Source organism: Pseudopodoces humilis, chromosome 6 (assembly GCF_049639895.1).
Source record: "Pseudopodoces humilis isolate 2021_Gansu_Grassland_sample_001 chromosome 6, ASM4963989v1, whole genome shotgun sequence".
In the NCBI taxonomy this organism is placed as follows: Eukaryota; Metazoa; Chordata; class Aves; order Passeriformes; family Paridae; genus Pseudopodoces; species Pseudopodoces humilis.
Window position 1 is genome coordinate 70564420 of NC_142205.1, and position 22564 is coordinate 70586983.

At 46.7% G+C, this 22564-nt stretch overlaps 1 protein-coding gene across 3 annotated transcripts in view; it reads right to left on the reverse strand.

The window, feature by feature from the left end:
- The window catches only part of LOC102109088 (extracellular matrix organizing protein FRAS1), a 105606-nt gene that overhangs the window by 60595 nt on the left and 22447 nt on the right, over positions 1-22564 (reverse strand). For 2 of the 3 annotated variants that reach the window (XM_088057107.1, XM_088057104.1), the window contains exons 3-13: positions 13574-13681; positions 12157-12249; positions 10839-10998; positions 10177-10310; positions 7460-7543; positions 6727-6828; positions 6439-6630; positions 3458-3547; positions 2473-2620; positions 492-635; positions 71-205 (exon numbers count right to left, since the gene is read on the reverse strand). In XM_088057107.1, the coding sequence (XP_087913233.1) occupies positions 71-205; positions 492-635; positions 2473-2620; positions 3458-3547; positions 6439-6630; positions 6727-6828; positions 7460-7543; positions 10177-10310; positions 10839-10998; positions 12157-12249; positions 13574-13681 (1390 nt within the window). The remainder of the gene's footprint in view (positions 1-70; positions 206-491; positions 636-2472; positions 2621-3457; positions 3548-6438; positions 6631-6726; positions 6829-7459; positions 7544-10176; positions 10311-10838; positions 10999-12156; positions 12250-13573; positions 13682-22564) is intronic. The other variant, XM_088057106.1, reaches the window with a different exon arrangement.

A 22564-nucleotide genomic window follows, 5' to 3' on the forward strand; every position in this document is an offset into this window, starting at 1 on the left:
AGGGTTCCCATAGCCCAGGTACAGCTTTTGCCATCACAAGAGCACTGCAGCCTCTTTTGCTCCCAGGTACCTGTGCAGAGGAGCTGATCCTGAACGTAGCCCTTCCCACAGGAACTCACACACTGCCCATCCTTCAGCAGCAGGGGTGCCTGGCATGAGGAGCACTCAAATCCACTGGTGCAGGCTGAGCAGGTCTCATTGCAGGCTTCCAGGGGAAAGAAGAGAGAAGAAAAATCAATGCCAAATCCCTGCTGCAGAAAGAACCCCCGCCCTGATGAGATGGTTTTGCCTCATTCTGCCTAAAGAGTTGAAGAATTTGCGTCTGCTTCCACCTGAAACCTCACAAAGCCTCGTGTTTCCAACACAGCACATGCCTGGATGCTCTTCCAACCAAAGCCTGGCAATCTCTTCAGGATGAACCCACAGGATCCCACAACCAGAAGTACAGCATGCAGCAGAGAAGGAGAGGTCTAGCCCCTTGCAGGAATTACCTAAGCAGGCCCCCCCGTGCTGGTAGAAGCCCTGTCCACACATCTCCACGCAGCGCCCGTCCTGCAGCCGCTTCCCGGGGTCCCGGCAGGAGTCACAGCCATCAGAGGCCTGGGAGCAGCTCACACAGTCTGGGTGGCACTCACCTGGCACAGGGGGAACACACAGAGCAGTGCTGGCAGCCAGGAAGGAGCAAAACAACGCCACTCCAAAATCAAAGTGAAATTCGTGGCTTGTTTCCCTGGGTGGTACAAGGTGCGTTAGCTTTGGAGTGGGTTTTTATATACTGGATTATATCGAAGGGGCTAAATGTTTTATTGCTCGATTTACTATGTGAGGAGTCATTATATAGACTCAGATTTTCTAGGCAATTGATTAAAAGGGTATTCATTGTCCACATGGTTTCTCAGCAGTAAAAACTGTGAGCCACCAGGAATTAACAGCCCGAAACAACCTGAATTTGAGATTCTTAAAGCCAAACCCTGCAGTATGTCAAGACTCTGTGTCCATGCCAGGTCAGAGTAGAGATGGAAGAATGCTTCCACCTCCAGAAAAACCTTGATGGCACAGCACCACAGAAGTACTTCCTGGCCACAGGTACTTGGAGAGATATGGAACAGAGCAATTTTTCTCTGGTTACAAAACAAAGCCCCTCTGCTCCCAGCCAAGTGTTCTCAGCGAGACTCCAAGCCAAAAGTTCTCAGTGAGAGGGAATATTTGCTGGTTTCAACATAAATACACCAGTGCCCAGGGCTTTTTGGTTTCCCCTGCCTGAAAAGGAATGGGTTCTCTCTGCCAGCTTCCCCCAGAACACCTCTGAGAAGCAGCAATCAATTTTTGCTGGCTTTATGGAAGCAGATGCAGCAGGGGCTGGTGTTCTGAGCTCACAGATTGAACCGCTGCAGGCTGCATTTTGCATTTGTTTCTCATCCCCCACCGCTGCGAGACAGAAAAACACAGAGGGAAAACAGCAGGCCTGGGTAAGGGAAATTGCCAGTTACCCTTCAGGACACAAAAAATGCAGGCTTGGCTCTGTATGTCTCTCTATGACTCCAAAGCCTGGGCTTCCCAAAATGCTACCACGATGCCACCACTTTTTCAGGGATAACCAGCAGACAGAGGTACTTCTTGATAAGGAGAAGGGAGAGGTGCTGAGAGCACTACATCATCTATCCCTCCCTCAGCAGCCTGTGCAGGTGCTGTTCCCTCTCAAGAATCCAGGACAATTCCATCTGAACTGACCAAACCCACTTTTTCCTCACTTCTCTTTCTGTAGTGCTTTGCACTTCCATTAGCATGCAGCAAATAACAAGCTTTAAAACAAGGAGATGCTAAATGTGCCCCAGCACAATTAAACTGTGAAGCTACTCTCTTTTTTACTGAGATGAAGCATTAACTGGAGCACCCTGATAAAACCAAAGTTATATGAATGCAACAAGAAGAGCTACCAAAAAGAAGGAGCAATCCACAGCTAAAGCCTCCCAACCATGAAACGTAAATGCAGGGGAATGACAATATCCTGGAGAAAAAGGAATTTATAGGCAAAATTACCATATAAGCCAAGGCTATGCTAGTCTTTCCAAACAATTATTAACTGGCAGCCATTCAGCCCCAGGTGAGCTTGTGGCATAGAAGTGTATGCACTTTCTTTCTTCTTCCCACTCCCAAGAGATAATCAGGGGCCCAAAAACTCCGAAACTCACGCTAGGATTCAGAAAGGAGCAGGGAAAGAAAAGAGAAAAAGACAAAACTCTTCCAAAACACCAACCCTGAGGAGAAGTTCTTACGCCAAAATAAAGTTGCCATTTAAATCAGGGGAAGTCACTGGGAGCCTCAAACTTATCTAGGAACTAAATTGTATGGAAACGAGTTAATTAGCAACTGAAAAGTGGAGAGAAGATAAGATTCCACAGGGGATCAGAGTGCTGCTGGGGGAGTGAAGGCCGCAGGGATTCCAGAAGAAGGATTTCCCTGGCTCTGTACCTGGCTGGCAGCGTGGACAGCAGTCTCCCTTGGCCTCCAGAGGCCGGCTGCCCCTCGGGCAGGGCGGGCAGGAGCGCTGGAAGCAGGTCACATCCCCATCCCTGCACTCGCATTCCCGACACGGCCCTTCTGCCCAGGTCTCCCCGTTCTGCAGGAGAAAGAAACACAGCTTCAGGAGCCAAGGAAAACCTCGGTGCTGAGTGGATCTGGCAGGTGTAGAGATCTCCGGCTGAAACAGCACAGGGATGAAGGGCTCCGCAGAAAAGAGACAAGCAGGCATTTTAAATGCTCACAAAGCCAGCTCCTCTCTCAGAAAGGACAAAGCAGCAACTGGAAAAAAGCTCCCACCTTAGTGTTTTACCTCACCTGGGGCAGGGAAAGGGATCTGAGCAAAGAAAGGCTCAGCATGTTAAAAAAGCCCCGAACAATATTAAATTTCCCATTTCCCGCATCTGTTGGCAAAGAGCAGCTGTCAGCTCCAGTGCTCATCTGTGAGGGCAAGGAAAAATCCACCACTGGTATATTTAAACTGAGATAATCAATGTTTCCTTTCTCTTCAACTTCAGAGGGAAGTTCCTTGAAAATATTAATAATGGGCTCCTGTTGCTGTAAAGATGATAATTAGTGGGATACATTGTCAGAAAGCTACACACTGCCCCAGCTCTGTAGCTTCTACTTGATAGGATTAAAATCAACTATCTTTATGAAATGTGCAGGAAACCTCTGAGCAGGGATATTAAATATTAAAGGGAAATGATTGATTGAGCTGCACAAAGGAGACCAAGGAAAAGTGAAATTCTGCAGCCGATGCACACGAGTGTTTCTGCAAACTGCAAATGCAATCTGCAGACGATATTAATGGATTATTTTTCTGCTAACACTTGCAAATAATATCCTTCTCAGAACCAGAGAGGGAGAGCCAACCCCTCCAAACCTTTATGAACAGAACTCTCCATTCCTTGCTGCAAAGTACAAGGATACTCACAGCTTTGGTATGTTCTTTGTAAACACAGTAACTACGGCTGGAGATACATTCGGGACAGCACTTCCCCTCTAAGTGAATTAAGTCTTCACCCTGTGAGGAAGAGAAAAGGTTGCAGCAATTCCAAGGGAATCGACATCACCAAAACCGCTGTGGAATGCTGAGGCAGAACAGCTCTTGCCCTGGAATGCAATCTCCGATATCTAATTTCACCTTATCTTCTCCGTATCCCACTTCATCTCTGCAGGTATAGTTTGAAAAATGTGCTTAGCAATATTGCAGTTGCTGAAGAAAGCTCAGAAAAGGCCTCGGAATTCAGCGATAAGGCCATTACTTCATCCCTAAATCCCGCAGAGAAATACTCCCCCTTCTTCTCCGTGGATCACTAGGATTTCACCGGACCAACCTCAAGATTTCAATGCATAGAGGCTTACCTTCATTTTGAATGTTCTACTTTTACTTCCCCCAGAGAATTTCAAAGCACATGCTCTATTTATCCCAGATGGAAAAAGCCTGTTCTTTGTCACAACTGTACAGCTCCACAGATTCCACTTAAATAACTTCAGTCTGAAGATAAGAATTTAGCAGCAGGAAAAAGGAATAAAGTGCCCCAATTCACCACAACTCTTTGTGCCCAAGTGGAAGCTGAATATTTAGAAAAGAGAGAGACTTTTTTTCCTAGGGAACCAGGACACAGCTCACAAGAAACAGCTTCAGTTTCCAAGATTACCAAGTAGTTCTTCTGATTTATGCCAATCCTGCTCCAGGATAATTTTCCCTGTGCCACACTGGCACACTCAGTTTTTGTAGGGGAATTATTAAAGGCACAGACAGGGTGACACCAGCACTGCTCATTGTTAGGTTCACCAAGGGAGAACACCTAAGTGACACACTCTGACATCCCTGGTGCATTCCTGAGCAGGGGATGCCAGAGGAGGAACCATCTGGTTTCTTAAGTCACTGAGGACCACACACGGCCTAAACCTCCCTCTGCTGCTTCTACGCATTTCTGCTCTTGAATTACTCCAAAATGCCTTTGGCAGGGCTTGGCTCTCATGTCACTACTGTGTACTGTAAACTCTCCCACCCACATCCACAAACACAGGCTACAGGAAAACTGGGAGCGACTATCCATGGAACACAGCTTGCCTAGTCCAAAAAAACACAGCTATGCTGCTCTGCCAAGGCTCAGAAAAGGGAGAGGCTGTGGGAGATAAGCTGTGGCTTTGCTGCAGAGAGATTGATCATATTCCAGGTTGAGAACGTGCTCACAGCCTACTGAAAACGGCTTTTTGAGGATTAGGTCAGAATCACCACGGACACTTGGCTGGACAAGTTTGTTTGAAAGGGTTTGGAGCTAAACCTCTCACAGTTCCTATTTGTGGCCTCATTACACTTCCAGTAGGATGATGTGACCAGGAAATAAATAGGTGCCTTATGAAGAGAGAAATCCAAGTGCTCCTGGCTTCTCATGGGCTCTGATTTTATTGAGGCAGGTGCCTCAATGAACTTCACAAGGAAAATACAAAGGAAAAAGAAAACATGGAATTTGTTTTTTGAATAAATATTTTTTTGTAATTAATTAATGCACACCTTGCACTATTGAGGCAAACTAGGACTGAGCATGACCTGAGGAGTCCTGAACCCTACAGATTAACATCTCCAGCTCCTGTCCTGGAAAACACCCCTGGCTTTTCTGGATAATGGAATTTTTTTTGTCAGTACCCAAGATGTGAGCATGAATATTAACTAATCCTCCCCACTGAGCCATGACAACACGCCATCATCATTAGTGTAAATGATCCAATTTACAGCCAGGAGCACGAAGGCAGCTCGCTCAAACAGCTGCAAGTGCACGAGATTTTATGACAACCACGACTTTTCATCCAGCAAAAAAAAAAAAAATCTCTCTGAGCAGTTTCAGGTTGTGCGATCAGCAGCAGCACCCTGGCAGGGGTGACTTTGGGTCCCAGGCTCACTGCGTTTTGGCTGTTTCAAAGGCACGGTCACAGCTGAACACACACTTTTTACACCTTGATGCACCCTTTTTTTGTACAGTTTGGGAGTCTGTGTGTGGATTTTCACTCCTTTGAACACTCATTAAAACAAGGTAATCCCGTGGAACTGTTATGTCTGGGTATTGGCTGGACCTCAGACACACCACAAGGGTGCTGCTGCTCAAGATTTAGCAGCAGAAAAAGTATCATCACTGAGACAGAAAACCCAGGAGGCCACAGTTCTTTCCCTTTTCTTCATTGACACTGTGGAGCAGTAGGTATAAAACAGGTAAGAGCCCACCAACTGAAACAGATCACAGAATGGTTTGGGTTGGAAGGGACAAGTGGCCTTGGACACTTCCAGGGATGCAGGGGCAGCCACAGCTTCTCTGGGCACCCTGTGCCAGGGCCTCACCTCCCTCAAAGGGAACAACCTGCTCCTAATATCCAGTTTAAACTACTTTCTGCCACTGTGAACCCACTCCCCCCTTATGAAACTCCAGACCCTTGTAAAAAGTCTCTCCATATTTCCTGGAGCCCCTCAGGTACTGGAAAGCCACAATTGGGTCACCCTAAAGCTTCCTCCTCTCCAGGCTGAGCAATCCCAATCCTCTCAGCCCGTGCAGTGACAAACAAAGCACAAGTCTTATCCCACTGCAAAAAAAGCCAATTCAAAGCATTTTTGTACCTGTGTGGGTGAAGCATTTGACCCTATCTAATGCATTTTGCACATCCACTGCAGAGCAAATAGAACAGAACCTGGCAGGGAGGGTATTAGTTTTGCAGCAAACAGCAATGGGAATAAAAAATGGGATATTCCAGGTTTGCTCTCCTTCCCTGTGAAATGTTTTTGAGGGGACTGCACAAAACAAGGGCCGGTTCTTCAAGTGTCTCAAGCCGAGAAAAAATAGAAAGGGAGGTGGGGAAAAAATAATAAAAATCCCAAGACTTGACAGGTCCATCCTGGCAGAAGAAAGCCTTTCTCACCTTGGCACACTCCACTTTGGCACACTCAGCTCCCTGGCAGGTGACCTGCCCCTCCTGGCACAGGCAGAAGTCACAGCTGGTGCTGTTCCACATCTCTCCGTGGTACCTGACGGTGCCACCGTGCAAGCAGCTCCCTTTGGAAGACACACACTCCTCACAGCACTTCCCAGGGCGCTGCACCTTGCTCTCCCCCTAAAAACACCAGCCAGCAGTGAGCAGGGCTGCCTGAAGCCCTTGGCACAGCAGAAGGTGCGGCTGGGGCATCAGAGGTGAGTGATTTCTCAGTACCTTCTGGCAGGTGACAGAGCCACAGGTCTCCCTCAGACATCTCACTTCCCCTCTCTGACACACACACGCAGTGCAGGCATTTTTTTGCCATTGCTCCCCGTGCTGTTGAAAAAGAACATGGATGCAGTTGTTGAACACTCTTGGAAAACAACCAAATTCCTTCCAGAAACCTGAGCTGCTTATGGAATATGATGGCTCCTTCTGCACGTCTGTATCAGATAATAAACTTTTCTTAAACAAATGCTGATCTCTACATGCTCAGCAAACAGGAAGAAGAGGGACTGAGGTCTAGATGACACTCCGGGTGTGTATTTCTCATTCATTGCAAGCTAGTGGCGTTGGGGAGGCCTGAACTGCTATTATTAGCAAAAAAAAATCATGGACAGAAAATCCCACATACATACATTCATTGACTAATGCATTCCATTAATTCCAGATGACACAATGAAAGCTATAAATACTTTGACCACCAGTGCTTTCTGCTTTCCTCCTTCAAAGCAAGTGTGAAAAGAAAAGTGCCTCATTTGCTTGGCCCAGCAAACTTCCCTTCTGCTGGCCAGCAAATTCTTATCTAGGCCTGATGGATTACAACTCTCCTGCCTTTCCAGGAGGGGAAAAAAGCAGTGTTTGTACTGAGCTCTCAGTGCTGGCAGCAAGTCAGAGGTTGGGGAGAAGGGAAAGAGAGATGTGCCAAAAATTGTGAGTGGTTTTGGTGTGGTTTGTCACAAGTCACCTGGAACGTTCTTCCCGACACGGAGCAGGGCTTTGGGACACATTCTGGGCAGCATTTTCCAGGAGACAGAACCATGACTTCCTCCTAAACAGAAGGCAGAGACAAGGAGAAGAAAGAATGAACACTTAACGTGTGGGTCAGCATCAGTGCTTGGAATTCCAGGCATTTAGCATCCATGGGATAACCCACTGCCACTCAGGGTTTCGTTTTGGCCCGAAAAGCAGCACAAGGGCAGAGTAAAAGGCTTGAAAGATGTTTCCTCCACCTCATTTTCTGGGCTTATTTAGGTGGCAGCTGAGGTCTGAATACATGGAGAGATGCAGATAAATTCATACACATGACATAAAGTACTTATATTCAGGCATGCAGATACACAGGGGAAAAAATAAACATACAGCTATGCAGGGAAGCACAATAAAGCAGGAGATGGATGAGAGAAGTTTTTTTCTGGAATTGCCACATTTTGAGGTTTGGAAGGTGTGATTTACACTCACCACCTCTCAGGCATCTGCACTGTTTTAGTTAAATCCATCCATACTGTCTGTGCAGATGTTAAATTATGCTTAAAACTGCATTTTTCTCATTTCAATTTTTTTTTTTACGACAGGTTTCAATCACGTTGGAAAAGGCTGGCACTTCACACCAATATAACTTGTGTGGCCCAACTCCAACCATCCAAAACCTGTCTAATTCCACTGCTCCCAGTCCTTGTACATCCAATACCCAGCTGGGAACAGCACTGTTCATCAGCACCTCCCTCCAGCCACACCAGGATGATCAGAAGACCCTGGAATTACAGTAGAAATGCCAAGCACCACCATCTCATCTTCTTCATCAGTCAAATCCTGGGCTTCCAAAGAAAGAGTGGAAGACTTTGTGCCAAAGTTACCAAGGACAGATTTCCCAGCAGAGTTAAAAGACTTTTTTTTTGTGTATTTTGGTGGCATGCAACAGGGATTTTTTGGCATTCTTCTCCCTCAGCACTTAGGGAAGAGCAAAGTTATCTGAAAGATGGAAGATGAGAGTTTAATCCCAGGAGAATTTCTGTCTTGGCTTTTGATGGAGTGGAGAACAAAGGAAGGGACAGAGATAAAGGCCCATGCAAGAAAACTGAGCTTTGATTGAGATCAGAAGAGGTTCCTTGCACATCCTGCTAACGTCCCTTCCACCGGGAAATGTCCTTGGTAGGAAATATCTGGAACACCATCAGAATTGGCTTTCTGCCGCATTAACTTGGATGCTGCCAGCCAATTACTCTCAAATACATCACAGCAACAACACAGTCACTCCCGAATCCACCAATTAGATCCTAATGATTAGCTGATTAAACATTAGTGCAATGGCTCAGCAGGTTACACCAGTCCACTTGGAGTGGGAAAGGAGGGATCTAGAGCAAGCATAAATCTGTTTTCATGCAGAGTACTTAGTAAATGAATACTAATGGAATATCTCAGGACAAAGCAAAACACAATTATCACACACACACACAAACAGGTGGGGTTTCTTCTATCCAACAAATAAAAATTAATTTAAAAAAATAGTGCTAATTGTCCAAACATCTGGTCCAGTAACAGAAAGCTGGGAAAGCATCAACAGAAGAAAAAAAAAAAAAAAAGTTTATGAGTACTGCTTTTGATTTTCTCAGTGAAGACTTCTCAGTCAGGGAGCTTCTGGATTTGTCACTGAAGTGTGGTAACAGACCTAAAAATACTTGGAAAATGGCAGCCCCTAAAACATCAAGTCAAGGTCAGAGATGAGGATTTCCAGGGAGCCAGCTCCAGGCGTGCTGTTGCAAAGGAGTACACCAAGGGGCCCAAAACCAGGGTACAATGGGCCCAATGAAAAAGACCCAAAGAGCACAGTCACACCCTTCAGCACTTGGAATACAATAAGAAGAACTCCAAAAATTGATTTTCCCGGAGTCTGGAGTACTGTGTGCAGTTTGCTGCCTTTACTAACCCTGTGTGAACACTCTGTAGAGTCTTGTAGGGTTTTGGCTGTGTTGATCCCTGCATAAATGCAAAAAACTCATCACCTGTGCACAGCAAAGACCTTGGAAACAGCAATGTCTCTGTGTTCTCCCAACTGGACTAAAACCATGAGCTTGCCTAACTCCTCTTCCCAGTTTTGTTGTTTTCTGAACACCAACACACGGAAGGAACACTGCTCCGAGACTTTACTGCCTTGTATTTCTGAACTCCTGAAGGCAAAAGGGGAATTTCATCCACAGCTGGCTATCCTCAGAAGCATTTCTAGAGTTCTTGTACAAAAAAAAAAAAAAAAAAGTAACAAGACTTGCAAATCAAACTTTCCAGCTGCAAACTAAACACTGAAATTTGTGAAGATAAACCCCATTATAAATCTTGTGCTTTCATTCCTTCGCTCAACAGAAATAGAAACATTTCCTGATCAATTCCAGATCATGTTTCTTGGGTAGAAAACAAAAAGCAATTTCTTTAAACAGAATTTGTGCCTAATTAACCAGCAAAGGGATGATAAAAATAAAATGCTGGGGAAAGACAATACCAGGGAAGAGACACACAGGCTTCACCATCAGTCCACACCATTTCTGCAGGTCAAATATCTCTTTTCCACATCACCCACTCGTCACCCAGAAGCTTTGCCTGCTGATTTGGTCCCCAGCACGAGAAATGCACACTGCCCAAGGAAAAGGAGGTGCTGAGGAACATTTCCTAGAAGGCAGGAGGGTCCTTGACCTGGCTGCAGAGCAGAGGCTGGCAGGAAGCTGTGGAGCACTGAGTTGCACCATCCCTGCAGACACATCTGGAGCAGCGGCCCAGGCTCCAGCCCTCGCCGTCCTGGAACACGTGGCCGTCGAAGGAGCAAGGCTCTAAGGGACAGGAAAACAAGAAGGACGTTTCTTTTCCAACACCCTTGAATCCCTGTCACCCATCATGAACACACAGCTTTTGTACATCTCAGAATTCAAATCTGTAGTCTGTCAAAGCAGGTGAAGAGGGCAACAACTCCACCAGTTTCCAAGGGGCTTGTGATTTAAGGATGAACTTCTCCCACTGGGACTCTACAAGAAAAGGCATCCAACAGCTGAAGAAGCATTTCTGGAACTCTCCAAGTCCAAGTTCCTAGGAAATACCTGAGGTTTTTTCCCCAATTTTAATCTCCAAAATGAGGACACATTATGCACATCTTCCCAGTGCTTGAAGCATGTCCCCACCTCCCGGCCCATGGGAGAAGCCTTTAAAAATCTAAATGTGGCAGCAGGACAGAAAGGGAATTAAGAGACATGCCTGCCCCCAGCGTCTTCCCAACAAAAGTGAACAAGAAAAGAAAAGCTTTCCAGATTTGGGGCTAAGAAGGAGGTTCTGAGCTCAGATCAATGAAACCAGACAGTACTCACCACCACGGCCCACACATTTGGGGCAGCAGGAGCCCTGGGCAGTGTCCTGCAGCTCCCCTTGCCCACAGGTGAGGGCTGGGCAGGTCCTGGGGCTGCAGGTCACCTTCCCGTGGGCACAGGAGCACCGGACACATCCCGAGCTGGCCCACTGCGTGCCGTGCTGTACACGAGACAAAAAGGACACAGAAAGCACAGTGAGAGCTGTAAGTAAGTCCTCTCCCTTTTCAAGCTCCTCCTCTCTCAAGGATGAGACTTGGCACTGGTGACAAAGTGGCTTTCTGACCCTGTGACAGTGGAACTGGGATGTGAAATGTGATTGTGGGTACTTCTAGGTCCATATCCTTCTTGTGGGGATGCCTACCCAAAGAACAGGCTCAAAAACAGCCAAAAGACAGAAGCTGCAGCAAGAGAACAGCACAGGAAAATGCAGAAATAGCACAAGAGGAAACAAAATGCATTATGATAGGACACAGTACCACCAAATTCAGCACCATAGTGCCACCAAGGCACAAAGAAACCTGAGAAGGGGATGGGTGTGATATCCCTCCTGTTCCAGTTTTTGTTTAGCTCGGACCAGCTTCATGCTGGCCACACCTCATGCTGGAACAGAGGGTTACAACATCCATCTCAGGTGTGGAGAGTGCAGCCCACATGTGTCTGGGCACTCTAGCATATTTCTTGAGATTTGGACCTGACTTGCCCCTTGTCAAACAGAAAAGTCTGTAAGAGACCACACATAGGACTTGAGTTGGCTGTTAAGCCATTTTTCTGCATTTGCCAGTTGTTTGACATGATTCATTAACTACTACCCGTGAATCTTGATTTTTTTTCTTATCTCCAGACACTTATTCTGATTGTTTTGGCCTTTCAACCCCCTTAGGTGAAACCACATCCCAGAACCTGCTTCTTGAATAATTCAGGATTACAGAATGCAGAACCCAGGTCGCAGAGCAGCAATCAATCTCCAGCAGCACAGATGGCTACTGAGAGAAAAGCACAGCTAATATGTCAAGTCCACTGTGCTCTGCTCCCCTCCTGATGTCACTGCACTGTCTCAGTCATCCACAGAAACAGCAAAAGGAAGGAACAAGTGGGGAAATTTCACCCATTAAGTCGTGCAGGACACGCAATTGCTCAGCAACACATTCCCTTTCTGCACACCCTGCTGACCAAACTCCTGCTAAATCCCATCATCTGACAGTGACAGGATATAAATGTGATGATCTATCCTTCCCCTGCACACCAGCTCAGAATCCTCCACTGGCTGGAACAAACAGGTAAGGAGTTTCCCTGCTGAGGAACTGGATGGAGCACTCACGCTGTGGATCCGTCCTTCGTGCTGGCAGAATCCTTTGGCTCGGGAGGCACACTCGGGGCAGCATTTGTTGGAGGCTATTTGGAGCACTTCTCCCTAAAATGAGAAGACAGGATTCCAATGAACAGCTGCCATCAAACAGGGACTTTCACAGGAGGCCCTGCTGGACCTGGTGCTCTCAGCTCAGAAAGGTTTCCAGTGAAATAGAGAATGCTGCTACACCATGTCCCCTTGCTGAGAGGTGGCACAGCACTTTGTGCATTTGATGTTTTACCCTCAAAATAACAGCAGAATTTACACCTCCCCAAGAGTGCAGTTGGGAATTCTTCAGCTGAACCAGAAGTTTTCAAAGAATAGAAAACACTTGTTCAAGACAAAACTCAAGATTCTTCACTGAAAGGCCACTGAGAAACATGGGACAGATGTTGCTGAAACAAGATCAACAATATTTGCTAATAAACCTCATAAGGAGTAGATGAGAAACAAACCATGGAGAGGGACAGTGATTTCTGACTTTGCTTTTCTTTTGGTGTTTCAGCCTTGAAGCATGAAAGTATTTTTCTTCTTCAGAGATCCCTGGTGACCCTTTTCCATGCTTGAATGGCCAGATGCTTTTGGGAACACTTAAACTTCATGTCTTGAAGATTGCCCACGTCAAGGAGTCACACAGATTCCTTTCACACTATAAACTTATTTCCCTTTATGAGCTTTAAAGTTACCACCTTTTCATTTATCTGATTTTTATCATTTTATCTAGTGCATTCATTATCAGGTGTGCCACGACAGCACTCGATTTCCCTCCTCCTTAGCACAAAAATTCCTAATAGTTCAGTCTAGCTTTAACCAATATACAGCAATAATAACGGGGAAAACCAGTAAGAATCAAAACTACTTCCTCATTAGTGCTGTCATATTGGGAAACATTTTAACCTGCTTCACAAAGCCATATAATTATACTGACAGCCTCTTTAAAGCACTCATTTTCACTGCTATTTGTGCACTCTACCCCAGCAATCCAGATGTTAATGCAAGACCAATTCCATGGCCAATTAATGAAGACCCAGACAAAGACAAGCAGGAGACAAGGAGAGCTCAGCAACCATCACGAGGTAGAAGAAATGGGAAGACAGACAATCTCAGCTCTGTTGTTGCTCAGCAGAGTGGAAAGTGCCCATCTGCACCTTCCAGGGAGCCCCAGCCCCACCTCCAAACCGAGGGGGACTGGAAGCTGGGCTCATGCTGGGAGGTTCGAGCCCAGTTCAGGGGCATCCTTTGGGATCGAGCTGCTCCGACACCCGGCCTCTGGAGCGCGGCGAGGGGGACAAAGGCTTCTCACAGCACATGTTTTCACTCCAAGGAGGAGCACAAGGACACAGAGCCTGTGCCTGGCTCTGGACAGCCACAAACGCTCGCCCCTTACCTTCTGGAAGTCACACTGAGGGGCTCTGCAGGCTGTAGGCTCACAGGTGACAACACTGCTCCGGCATCGGCAGTCTTGGCAAGAATCCGGCTTCCAGAACGTGTTATTCTGCAAATGAAGTTGGAAACGAGACCCATGCAGCACAAGGCACGTCCTGTTTGAACAAAACAGCTCCACAGGCAGACTGAAACAGAGGCCCCCTCCCTCCCACACGCTTATCAGGCCCACTTCTCACTCAACAGCCTCCAGCACACAGCTGAAAGACAAGGCCGTGCACAGCCAATAATCAGCCCTGACAGCAAGATAATCCAACCTCCAAGAACTCCAGGTGGGTACGAGAGCTCTGGAAAACCTCCCTGTGATCAGGTTCAGCCTGTCCACACTGCAGCTTGATCCCAGGTCGTGCTGAGGCAGCAGAGGTGGCTCTGAGGCAAACCCACCCCTGGACGCGTGGCCAGGTACGAGTGGGTTCCACCCGGGCACGTCGATCCCAAAACACCACGGAGGAGACTCTGGCCAAGCAGAGAGCGGGACAGATGTGCAAAGAGCACATCAGTGCACCCAAGTGGAACACCCACAGCTAATTCACCAGGGTTTTCACCACCCCTGCTTGACCCCCTTCCGTTCCCCCCGCGCTGAGGTCGCGATCCCACGCTGCCTCCACAAGAAAACGGGAAGAGGAGGATCAGTTTCTCATCTGAAACGCCGTTTTCAGCTAGACAACCCCAAACTGACACCACCCAGGATGTTTTCCTGGGGAGGATGGACAGCCTCTATTCCAGCCATCGAGCCTGGTTTCAAAGGGATTTGCAAGGAGACCAGAGCTTGCTGCTCACTTCGGCCATGCAGCGATTTACTTCAATTTACTCACAGTGCAAAGTATGACTTTGGCAAATTAAGCTAGGAAGGATGATTAACAGCTGACTGCCATGAGCACATTTACAGCTAACTACTAAAACTGTTAAACATAACGATAAAATACAGAAATGTGCCTTGAAGGCCCATTAGGCCGCTTAATGAGAGAATAAATATCCTGAAAAACCAGGCCACTTGCTCGGGCACTTCTGTGGGGTGCTGGATCAAGAGCGTCAATCTGCAAATAGCGGGACGGCCAAAAACATCCCAAAAAATTCCTTGTTTCTCTCCCCTGCCTTCTGAAAGCATTTCTCCCAGATCAAACTGCGCTCCTCTCTGTGGCAAGGCTCATGCAAAGGTTACAAATGCTTCAGAAGCGTCAGAAAATTTGGGAGATTCTCTGTTAATGGAAGGAAGGTGGCAATGCTGACCTTAGAAGGTGCACAGCCCCCTGGGGTAAGGCAAAGAGGGAGGGTAATTACCACTCAGGAACACCGAGCCACCCTTACTCGCCTTTTGAGATTAAATGCTCAGGCTTGTGAAAGTAAAGCCCTCTTTGCTCTCCTTGCTTCCCCCTGGCTTCTACCATAGCCCAAGCAGGCTGGCTTCTGTCTCTGGGCTCAAACCAGCTGCTTTTAAATTCCTCTTGCCAGGTACCGGATCAAAACCGACACTTCTCTGCAGAGTTTTTAATAATTCAATATCTAGTTAATAGTCAGGAAACTACCACCAGATTTTCTGGGATATGAGAGCCTTCCAAGCTCTTCACGGGTCTCAGCGTGCAGGTCTTTGGACAATTCAATATTTAGCTTAAGATTCCTGGCAATAGACCTGAAGTGCAATTTGGAAGGTCTGGATCCCACCTATCTGTCCTGTTGTGAGGCTTTGTTAGTGTTCACCCAGCGAGTACCAGGACACTTGAAAGCTCCTAGGCAACAGAGTTCTAAACATGAAGCAAGACTTTTTTCAGTAGGTGCTTAAAGAACTGCTGGAAATCCACCTGACATCTTCCTCAAGGCTCTGCACCTCAGTGGACAAATTATCTGCTGCAATCTAAGTGCTAGATTCCAATCCTGTTGAGAGTGTATTTTTATCTATGACAATTTAAAGGGCTTTTCCCTTATAATAACTAATATAATTAACAGCATAAATAATGAAATACCACACAAAGGGCGCTTTGAAGATGGAAAGCACTCCTTAAGCGCCAAGTAGAGCCATTATAATTTATTAATTCCCTGGATTTCCCTACATCAAAAGAAGAAATGATACCTAATTCAAACTGAACTGAACTGAATTTTAAAACACCATGCTGCAAGAAGAGATACATCCACATTACTTGGGCCAGGCTGCAGAACAGGGGCCAAAAGAACAAGAAATTCTCACAAACCTTTCGAGCCTGCAGAGACCCAGTCCAAGACAAAATGAGATAAAGCTGGAGACACGGGAGCACAGTGTGAGTGTGTGATGGGTTTGGCGAATACTGATGAGGATTTAGAAAAAGACAGGGGACAGAAAGATAAAAGAAGGAGGCAAGAAAACAACAAGCAGTAAAAGCAAAGAAAAAAGCTAAAGAGAAAGAGCAGACACTGAGCAAAGGGAGGCCAGAGCAGCTGTAAGCGCTCCTGGTTTGCTGCTGTCACCCTGTCACATTAACCAGAGCACAGAAAGACCTAAATCCCTTGCACCACTGCTTCTTCAACTGGCTATCGTAACCTCACACAGCTGCACCTGTCCCTCCTCTGCCTCAGCAAAAAAAAAACCAAAAACCCACCCAACAAATCAAAAATAACCAGTCTGCTTGCTATTAATATGCGAAAAGCCTCCGTAATTTAATCAGGTACCACTCATCACGGGATATCGTCCCACCAGATAACAGTCCGTGCTATTCTGGTGCAGAGACTGGCGAAATAAGAAGCACACAACAGCTGGTTTGTGTCCCCTTTCCAGCTCTTACGGCTTCCTGAAAATATCCAGTCCATCCCTAAAATGTCACTGGGAGCTGGGCTGTCCCCTGCAGCACGCAGGAGCTGTAAAGCCGGTCCCTGGGGTGGTGGCATTGCTGCAATTGCTCAGCAGGGTGAAGCCAGCAGAGCCCAGCTGCAGCCTTCGCGTCAGCCAGGGGTCGAGCTGCACATTTGTGGTGTCACACCAAAAACGAGGGGATTGTTGCTTATCCTGTACCCCACAAATCACCTGATGATGATGATGAGGGGTCCAGCACACTTCTCTCATCAGGAGAGACTGCAGGAGCTGGGGTTGGTTAGCCTGGAGACTGAGAGGGAATCTCACCAATCCATACAAATACCTCCAAGGTGTGTCAATAGGATGGTGCCAGACTTTTCGGTGCACCCAGTGACAGGACAAGTAAGAGCCATAAGCTAAAACACCGGGAGTTCCTCCTCAGCATCTGGAAGAACTTCTTTCCATAAGGGTGGCAGAGCTCACCAGGTGGAACAGCTGCCCCGGGACCAAACTCACCCAGACTCATTCCTGTGTCACCTGCTCCAGGTGACCCAGCCTAGGCTAGGGGGTTGGACTGGGTGATCTGCAGAGCTCCCTTCCACCCCCAGCTATTCTGGGATTCTGGGATGAACTCTCCCAGAGGCTGCTCTGTCCCCAGACCACCCAACTCTCCTGTGGGGAGCGGGGAGGTCACACCACGTGGAGAAACCCCAAGGGAGCTCTCTAGGTCCAAGTGCCAGGTCGGATTTACCTCCCAAGTCGTTCCTGTGCCAGAGACCATGGAGAAAAGGCAGGGATCGGGTGTCTCAGAGGAGGAACTGCAGGCTGCTCTGCTGAAATCGCAGGCAGAGCCCGGAGCAATTACACTTTTGGTAACAATTACCAGCATCACCCACCGGCTGCCAGGCGAGGAGCCTTGGCATGGCCACAGCCCCGCTTTCACTTGTCATTTCCACTCCAATTATTCGACAATGCCAGGCAATTGGCAGGAGAAGCCTGAATGGAGGGGGAAGCAGAGAGAGCACTGCAGGGTCTGTGGGGATACCCATTAACAGAGCCATGAGGAGATGAAAGGAACTCAGAGACACATAAAGGATTCCCAGCGTCCATTCGGTTTGGATTTGATGTTTTATCTCTGGCAACGGGGAGCTGTTGCTCTGCTGGGTGTGTTTTCAGATCTGCTATTTGCTGGCATATAATAGAAACTCCTTGACAAGGGGGTTTTAATGGGCAGATTCCAGCATGCCCGCAATGGGAGAACAACACGGGAACGACTCGGCTCGGAAATCAAATGGAAATTCAGCTCCTCTCAATGGAAACAGCTTTAGTCCTACACTCCTAGGAGAGCACAGAGCAGTTAAGGCAAAGCCCAGGGCTTTATTAACAGCAAGCAACGTGAACACTCTGTTCCAGGAACTGGGAACTAGCTCTCCCCTTCTTCCAGTCAGGGAATTAACAAGTTACATAAAGTAAAACAAGGCAGTGTTTTCACAGTTCAACAGTCTACTACATTTCCAGCTGTGAAAGTCTTTCACCAGTTGTACCAGCCTTGTAAAAATCAAGAGTCCAAAAATAACATTTCCCAGTAGTCCTAAGATATTTCAGGGATACAATATGCCAAAATCTTCTTCAAGTACTTAGGTGCTGCTGTCATCTTCATCCTGTCTTTCACACAGGCACAGAAGCAGTCACCAGGAAAGGGTCCCAATGAACCAAATGCACGGAGAAAACGGGGTACAGGGAGTAAAACTATGGTTTCAAATCATCAGATCTAAACAGGATTTAAATCAGCACACAGAGACCTTTGTTCGGACCAACAGGTGAATATTTTGGGAGCAGCAGTGATCCTTTAGAAAGGTTAATGCCTTTTGGTTTGGCACAATTAGGTTCACCCAAAACAACTTGCATCCTCTTTGTAAACTTCCTTCTCACTAAATCCATCTAGAAATGGACACGGTGAATGACTGACAGCACGAACAATGACTGTTTTCTCCCATTTTCTTATGCTGTAGATTTTTTTCCCGTGCCCAGTTGTGTGTTTTGATGAATTGCACACACCAGAAATCCTCTTCAGCATCCAGGAATAACATTTGGGGTCCTCCAGCTGGCTTTTCTCCCCTTTGCCCGAGTAGTTCCTAACCTGCCAACCGGCAAATTTCAAACATCCTCCCCCCAAAAATGACTTCTGAATGGATATCAAACTGTTAATGGATGCCAAACCCAGAGCACCTGATTGAACAGCTGTGAAAAAGAAGGGAGGTAAGGGATTAATTTAATCTGAACTAGATCACAGCTTTAACGACAGCACTTATTGCAATATAATGGCTATTTCTGGAGCAGCAGGGGTGCCCTTCTCTGCTGTGGGATGCTCTGGATGCAGGTGAACCGATGGCAAAGCACCAAGGAGGTGATGTTCTGCCCCTTTCAAATGATGCTACTTGCTCAAAATTTGAACCTGGGACAGCCACCAGGACATCAGCAGCCAACAGCAAGTGACTGATGTGTGAAATGATGAAGTGAGACTGCCAGCAGGATGAGGGATTTCAATTAAAAATGTAGGTTATGGTGGGCCAAATGCTTCCAATGCGTCTAAGCCGGGGCAGAGCGAACAAGACAGACTAAGCCTTTTATCCCATTTCTAACAACAACAAAAAAACCCTACCAGGCCATGAAAATCCTTGCAGCTGATTCAGCAGAGAAAGGAAATTTCCTTGAGTACCAGTCACGGCCCTGGGAAGCTCTGCACCAGGTGAAACATAACTCTGAATTCTACTTCTTGAAGGCAACAATCCGCTCTAGAGCAATTTTGCAAGCCGTGTCAGCAAATACAGAGCTATCTCCAGTTCCAGGCTGGATATTTAGGATGTATCCTTTCAAAGCAAGGAATTACACACCTCGAATCCTACTATTGTCACTGTGGGTCCAAGCACAGTAATCTCCCACACAGCTCCCAGAAAATACAACCCTTTATGGCCTTATCTTCCATCTCAGCTCCCTGTGCAGCAGATTAATAAACTGGTTCTCTCCTCCCTTCCAAAGTGAAAGAGGACCACTGCACAGTCATTAATCTTGGAGAACAAAGGCTTCATTACCGAGCAAAAATGATGAAGAAAAGCCTGGAGAATAAGTGAAATGTGCAGACTGTCCTCCAGGATTGTTCCCAGTACTGCTCTGGTTCCCTGGGAGCTGTTGAGATTCAACAGGGTGACAGTCTTATGTCCAAAACCAAATAATAGCAGCAGAAGGTGGGTAACACATCAGTGCTCGACTCAAACACAGGCTCCTTGCTGCTTTCTGTTACAAATGATTCCCTTAATTGACTCTGGCACAGAGAAAGTACAGGCCCAAAAACAAAATGAGGCTTAAAATATCCTGGAAAGGACAAAAGATGATTGTATGTATTGGCGTGCTTCAGGATTGTGAAGTGTGATGGAGTTCACTGGGCTCAAGAGGGACAGCACAGGGGGGAAGGAGAGAAGAAGTCAAGCAGCACCGTCCTTGGCATTCACTGGGTCACACAAGCTTTAAAAATGATGATTTTTCTTTTTCTTTTTTTTTTTACAGTGACAACAAAATCACACCTAACAACTGAGGAGAACTACAGCTAATGAAAGAAGGAATGGCTAGGGGTACAAAAGCTTATCCTGGGTGAGCAAACTGAGGGAGAGGAGGCAAAACCTGTGGAATAACAACAGCAGGGAAGCAGCCATGGCCAGAAGGTGCAGTGGAGGGAAAAGTATCTCCAGGGCTGGAAAGGGTGGTGAGATCAATCACAAAGCACTGCTTTTCAGAGAACAGCTGTGTGAGGCATTTAAACTCCCTCCCCTGGGGCAGACAGAAGATGAACAGAGAAACAGGGTTGGCCTCAGGAGACTTACCAGTCTATTAATTAGCATGATTGGCCAGCAGTTAGAAATAAATCATATTATCCATTGGTAAGTGGCAGCATTCAACAGGAAACAAACTGCACATATCTCTGAGCTCGTGCTGGAACAGTTCCTTTTGCTTTCATTGCTCGGAAGCACCACGAGAAAGGTCATGGCCAAAAGAAATATTTATTTAAAATTAAAGCCCTGTAATCCTATCTAAAGCATATTTATTTTTTCGGTGTGTAACACCGTGACTCTGTGACCTGATTTCCAACACAGTGCCAGGGAAATGTCAGGAGCTGCTCTGAAAATAACCATGATCCATACTTAGAGCATTTCTCCAATTTGTTCCCTTTACCACAGTTCCCCCTCCATAGAAAGACCAACTTGACAAAATTTGCCTGTCCACAGGAGAAGCAAGCTCAGGGACAAGGATTACCATCCCCTCCACAGCTCCTGCACATGAATTTTTGTCTCTCACCCCCTTCTCAGCACTTAACATCTCTCTCAGAATAAATCTGTGCTAAAAGCTCGGAACAATTTACACGGCAAGCCCGTAATGGGGGCTGGAGCAGCAAGGGTAAGAGGAAGCACATGCATAAGCACTTATTTATACTCTTGGAAACAGACTGGGGAGGGGTTCCTAAATCTCTCCAATGCTCATCGTTTGAAAAAGGGACAGTTTTATATCAAAGCACTTGGCTCCTTCACTGTAGTGATGTCTTAATCTACAGAAGCTGCCCCATGAAATATTTAGCAGGGGCAAAACATATGCATCCCTTAAGTTCAGGCTGCACTTCCATCCATCCTCAGGCAGCAAGAATGCGCTGGGTATCACAGTAAATAACGCCTAAGAACGTGCTTTTGCCAACCATTTTAATTCTTCTTCCTTAATAAGCTTGAAGGAGTGCCTGGTGTTTTTCAAAGCACGTCCCAGGTGCCCATGAAGCCTCAGGCATCACCATCCACACGGATCCAGCGAGAGGAGGAACACAGAGCTCTCCTCACATCCCTCCTCGTGCCATGGATATTTGCCAGGCTGAAGATTGCTGGCTGACACCCTGTGAGCCAATTCCTGTCAGGCTACTTCACGCTTGGTTAGGAGTAATTGCTGCCTCATTACAAATTTAATCATGACACTGTGATATGGCAGAATTCTTCCTCGCTATCTCCTTCTCTTCCTTCTTGAAGATGTGAAACAGATGAACCATTATGATGTGGCCTAGGTATTTTTAATTTCTTTTTTTTTTTCCCCTCCTCAAAGAAGGAAATCCCATTTTGCAAGGTTTTGTTCATGTAGTTTCTACATGGCTTAAGGAACATCTCACAATGCTTTTAGCGCCTGATTCCGGGAGGATCCTAAGGTTTTTAGGGTTTTTTTTCATCTGCATCTACTTTGAGAAGGTCTCAAAGTAGAAGAGCCCCACACTTGAGGGTTTGCCTGTACCCTGAACTATCCAGAGTTTCCCTGAAGAATGCAGAGATTTAGGAAAAGCGGCACAGGAAACACTCTTGAGGGAAGTGATGCCCTCTCTACTTGTCCTAAACCAGGACACTGCTGAATGGGTTAGGAATGAAAAGTCCAGGATGGAGAGGGAGATGCTCCCCCATAACACAGCTGGGAAACCTGAGAGATTATTCCGCACTTTCCCCACCTTCACTCCCACTGTGCCATGAATGTGACTGATGCAATCACCAGCCCAGCACCTTCCTAGAGCTACAGAAATCCCACACCAGGGACAAATGGGACCTATGTGATCACAGGGATCAACACAGTTCAAAGGAAGAAGCCCTCTGAAGCAAAAGCAGGTTAATCTCCTTTGCTGCACAAGACTTATTTCTAAGAACATTGCAGCAAAGCAAGAAGGAACATTCCCAGAACTACAAGTACTTAGAGCAGCTCCAATCATGATCCTGGTTTCCGTACATCCATCTCTCCTGAAGATCTTGGGGATGGGAATTCTCAGCAGCAAGGCCTTTCAGGTGTCTCTCTACCTGTTACTCCCTACGCTTTCAAAACCAGCAGCACGTCAATAAAGCAGGACCTGATAACAAAAAAGGCTAGGGGATTTAGAAAAATACTCTGTTGTATTTTTCCTTCCTTTTCTTTCCCTTATTTTATTTTGTTTTGCCCTCAGCAAAACAAAAACCTGAGCTGGGAGATTGGAGACTACTGAATTAACTTTCTTTCTTGCACGGCTCTTCCACTCCTCTGCACTGGCACGCTTCCCAGAGGTCTACACACAACAGCGTGGATGGATGGCTTTTCCAAACACCTGCATCCATCATCTCATTTGACCTTCAG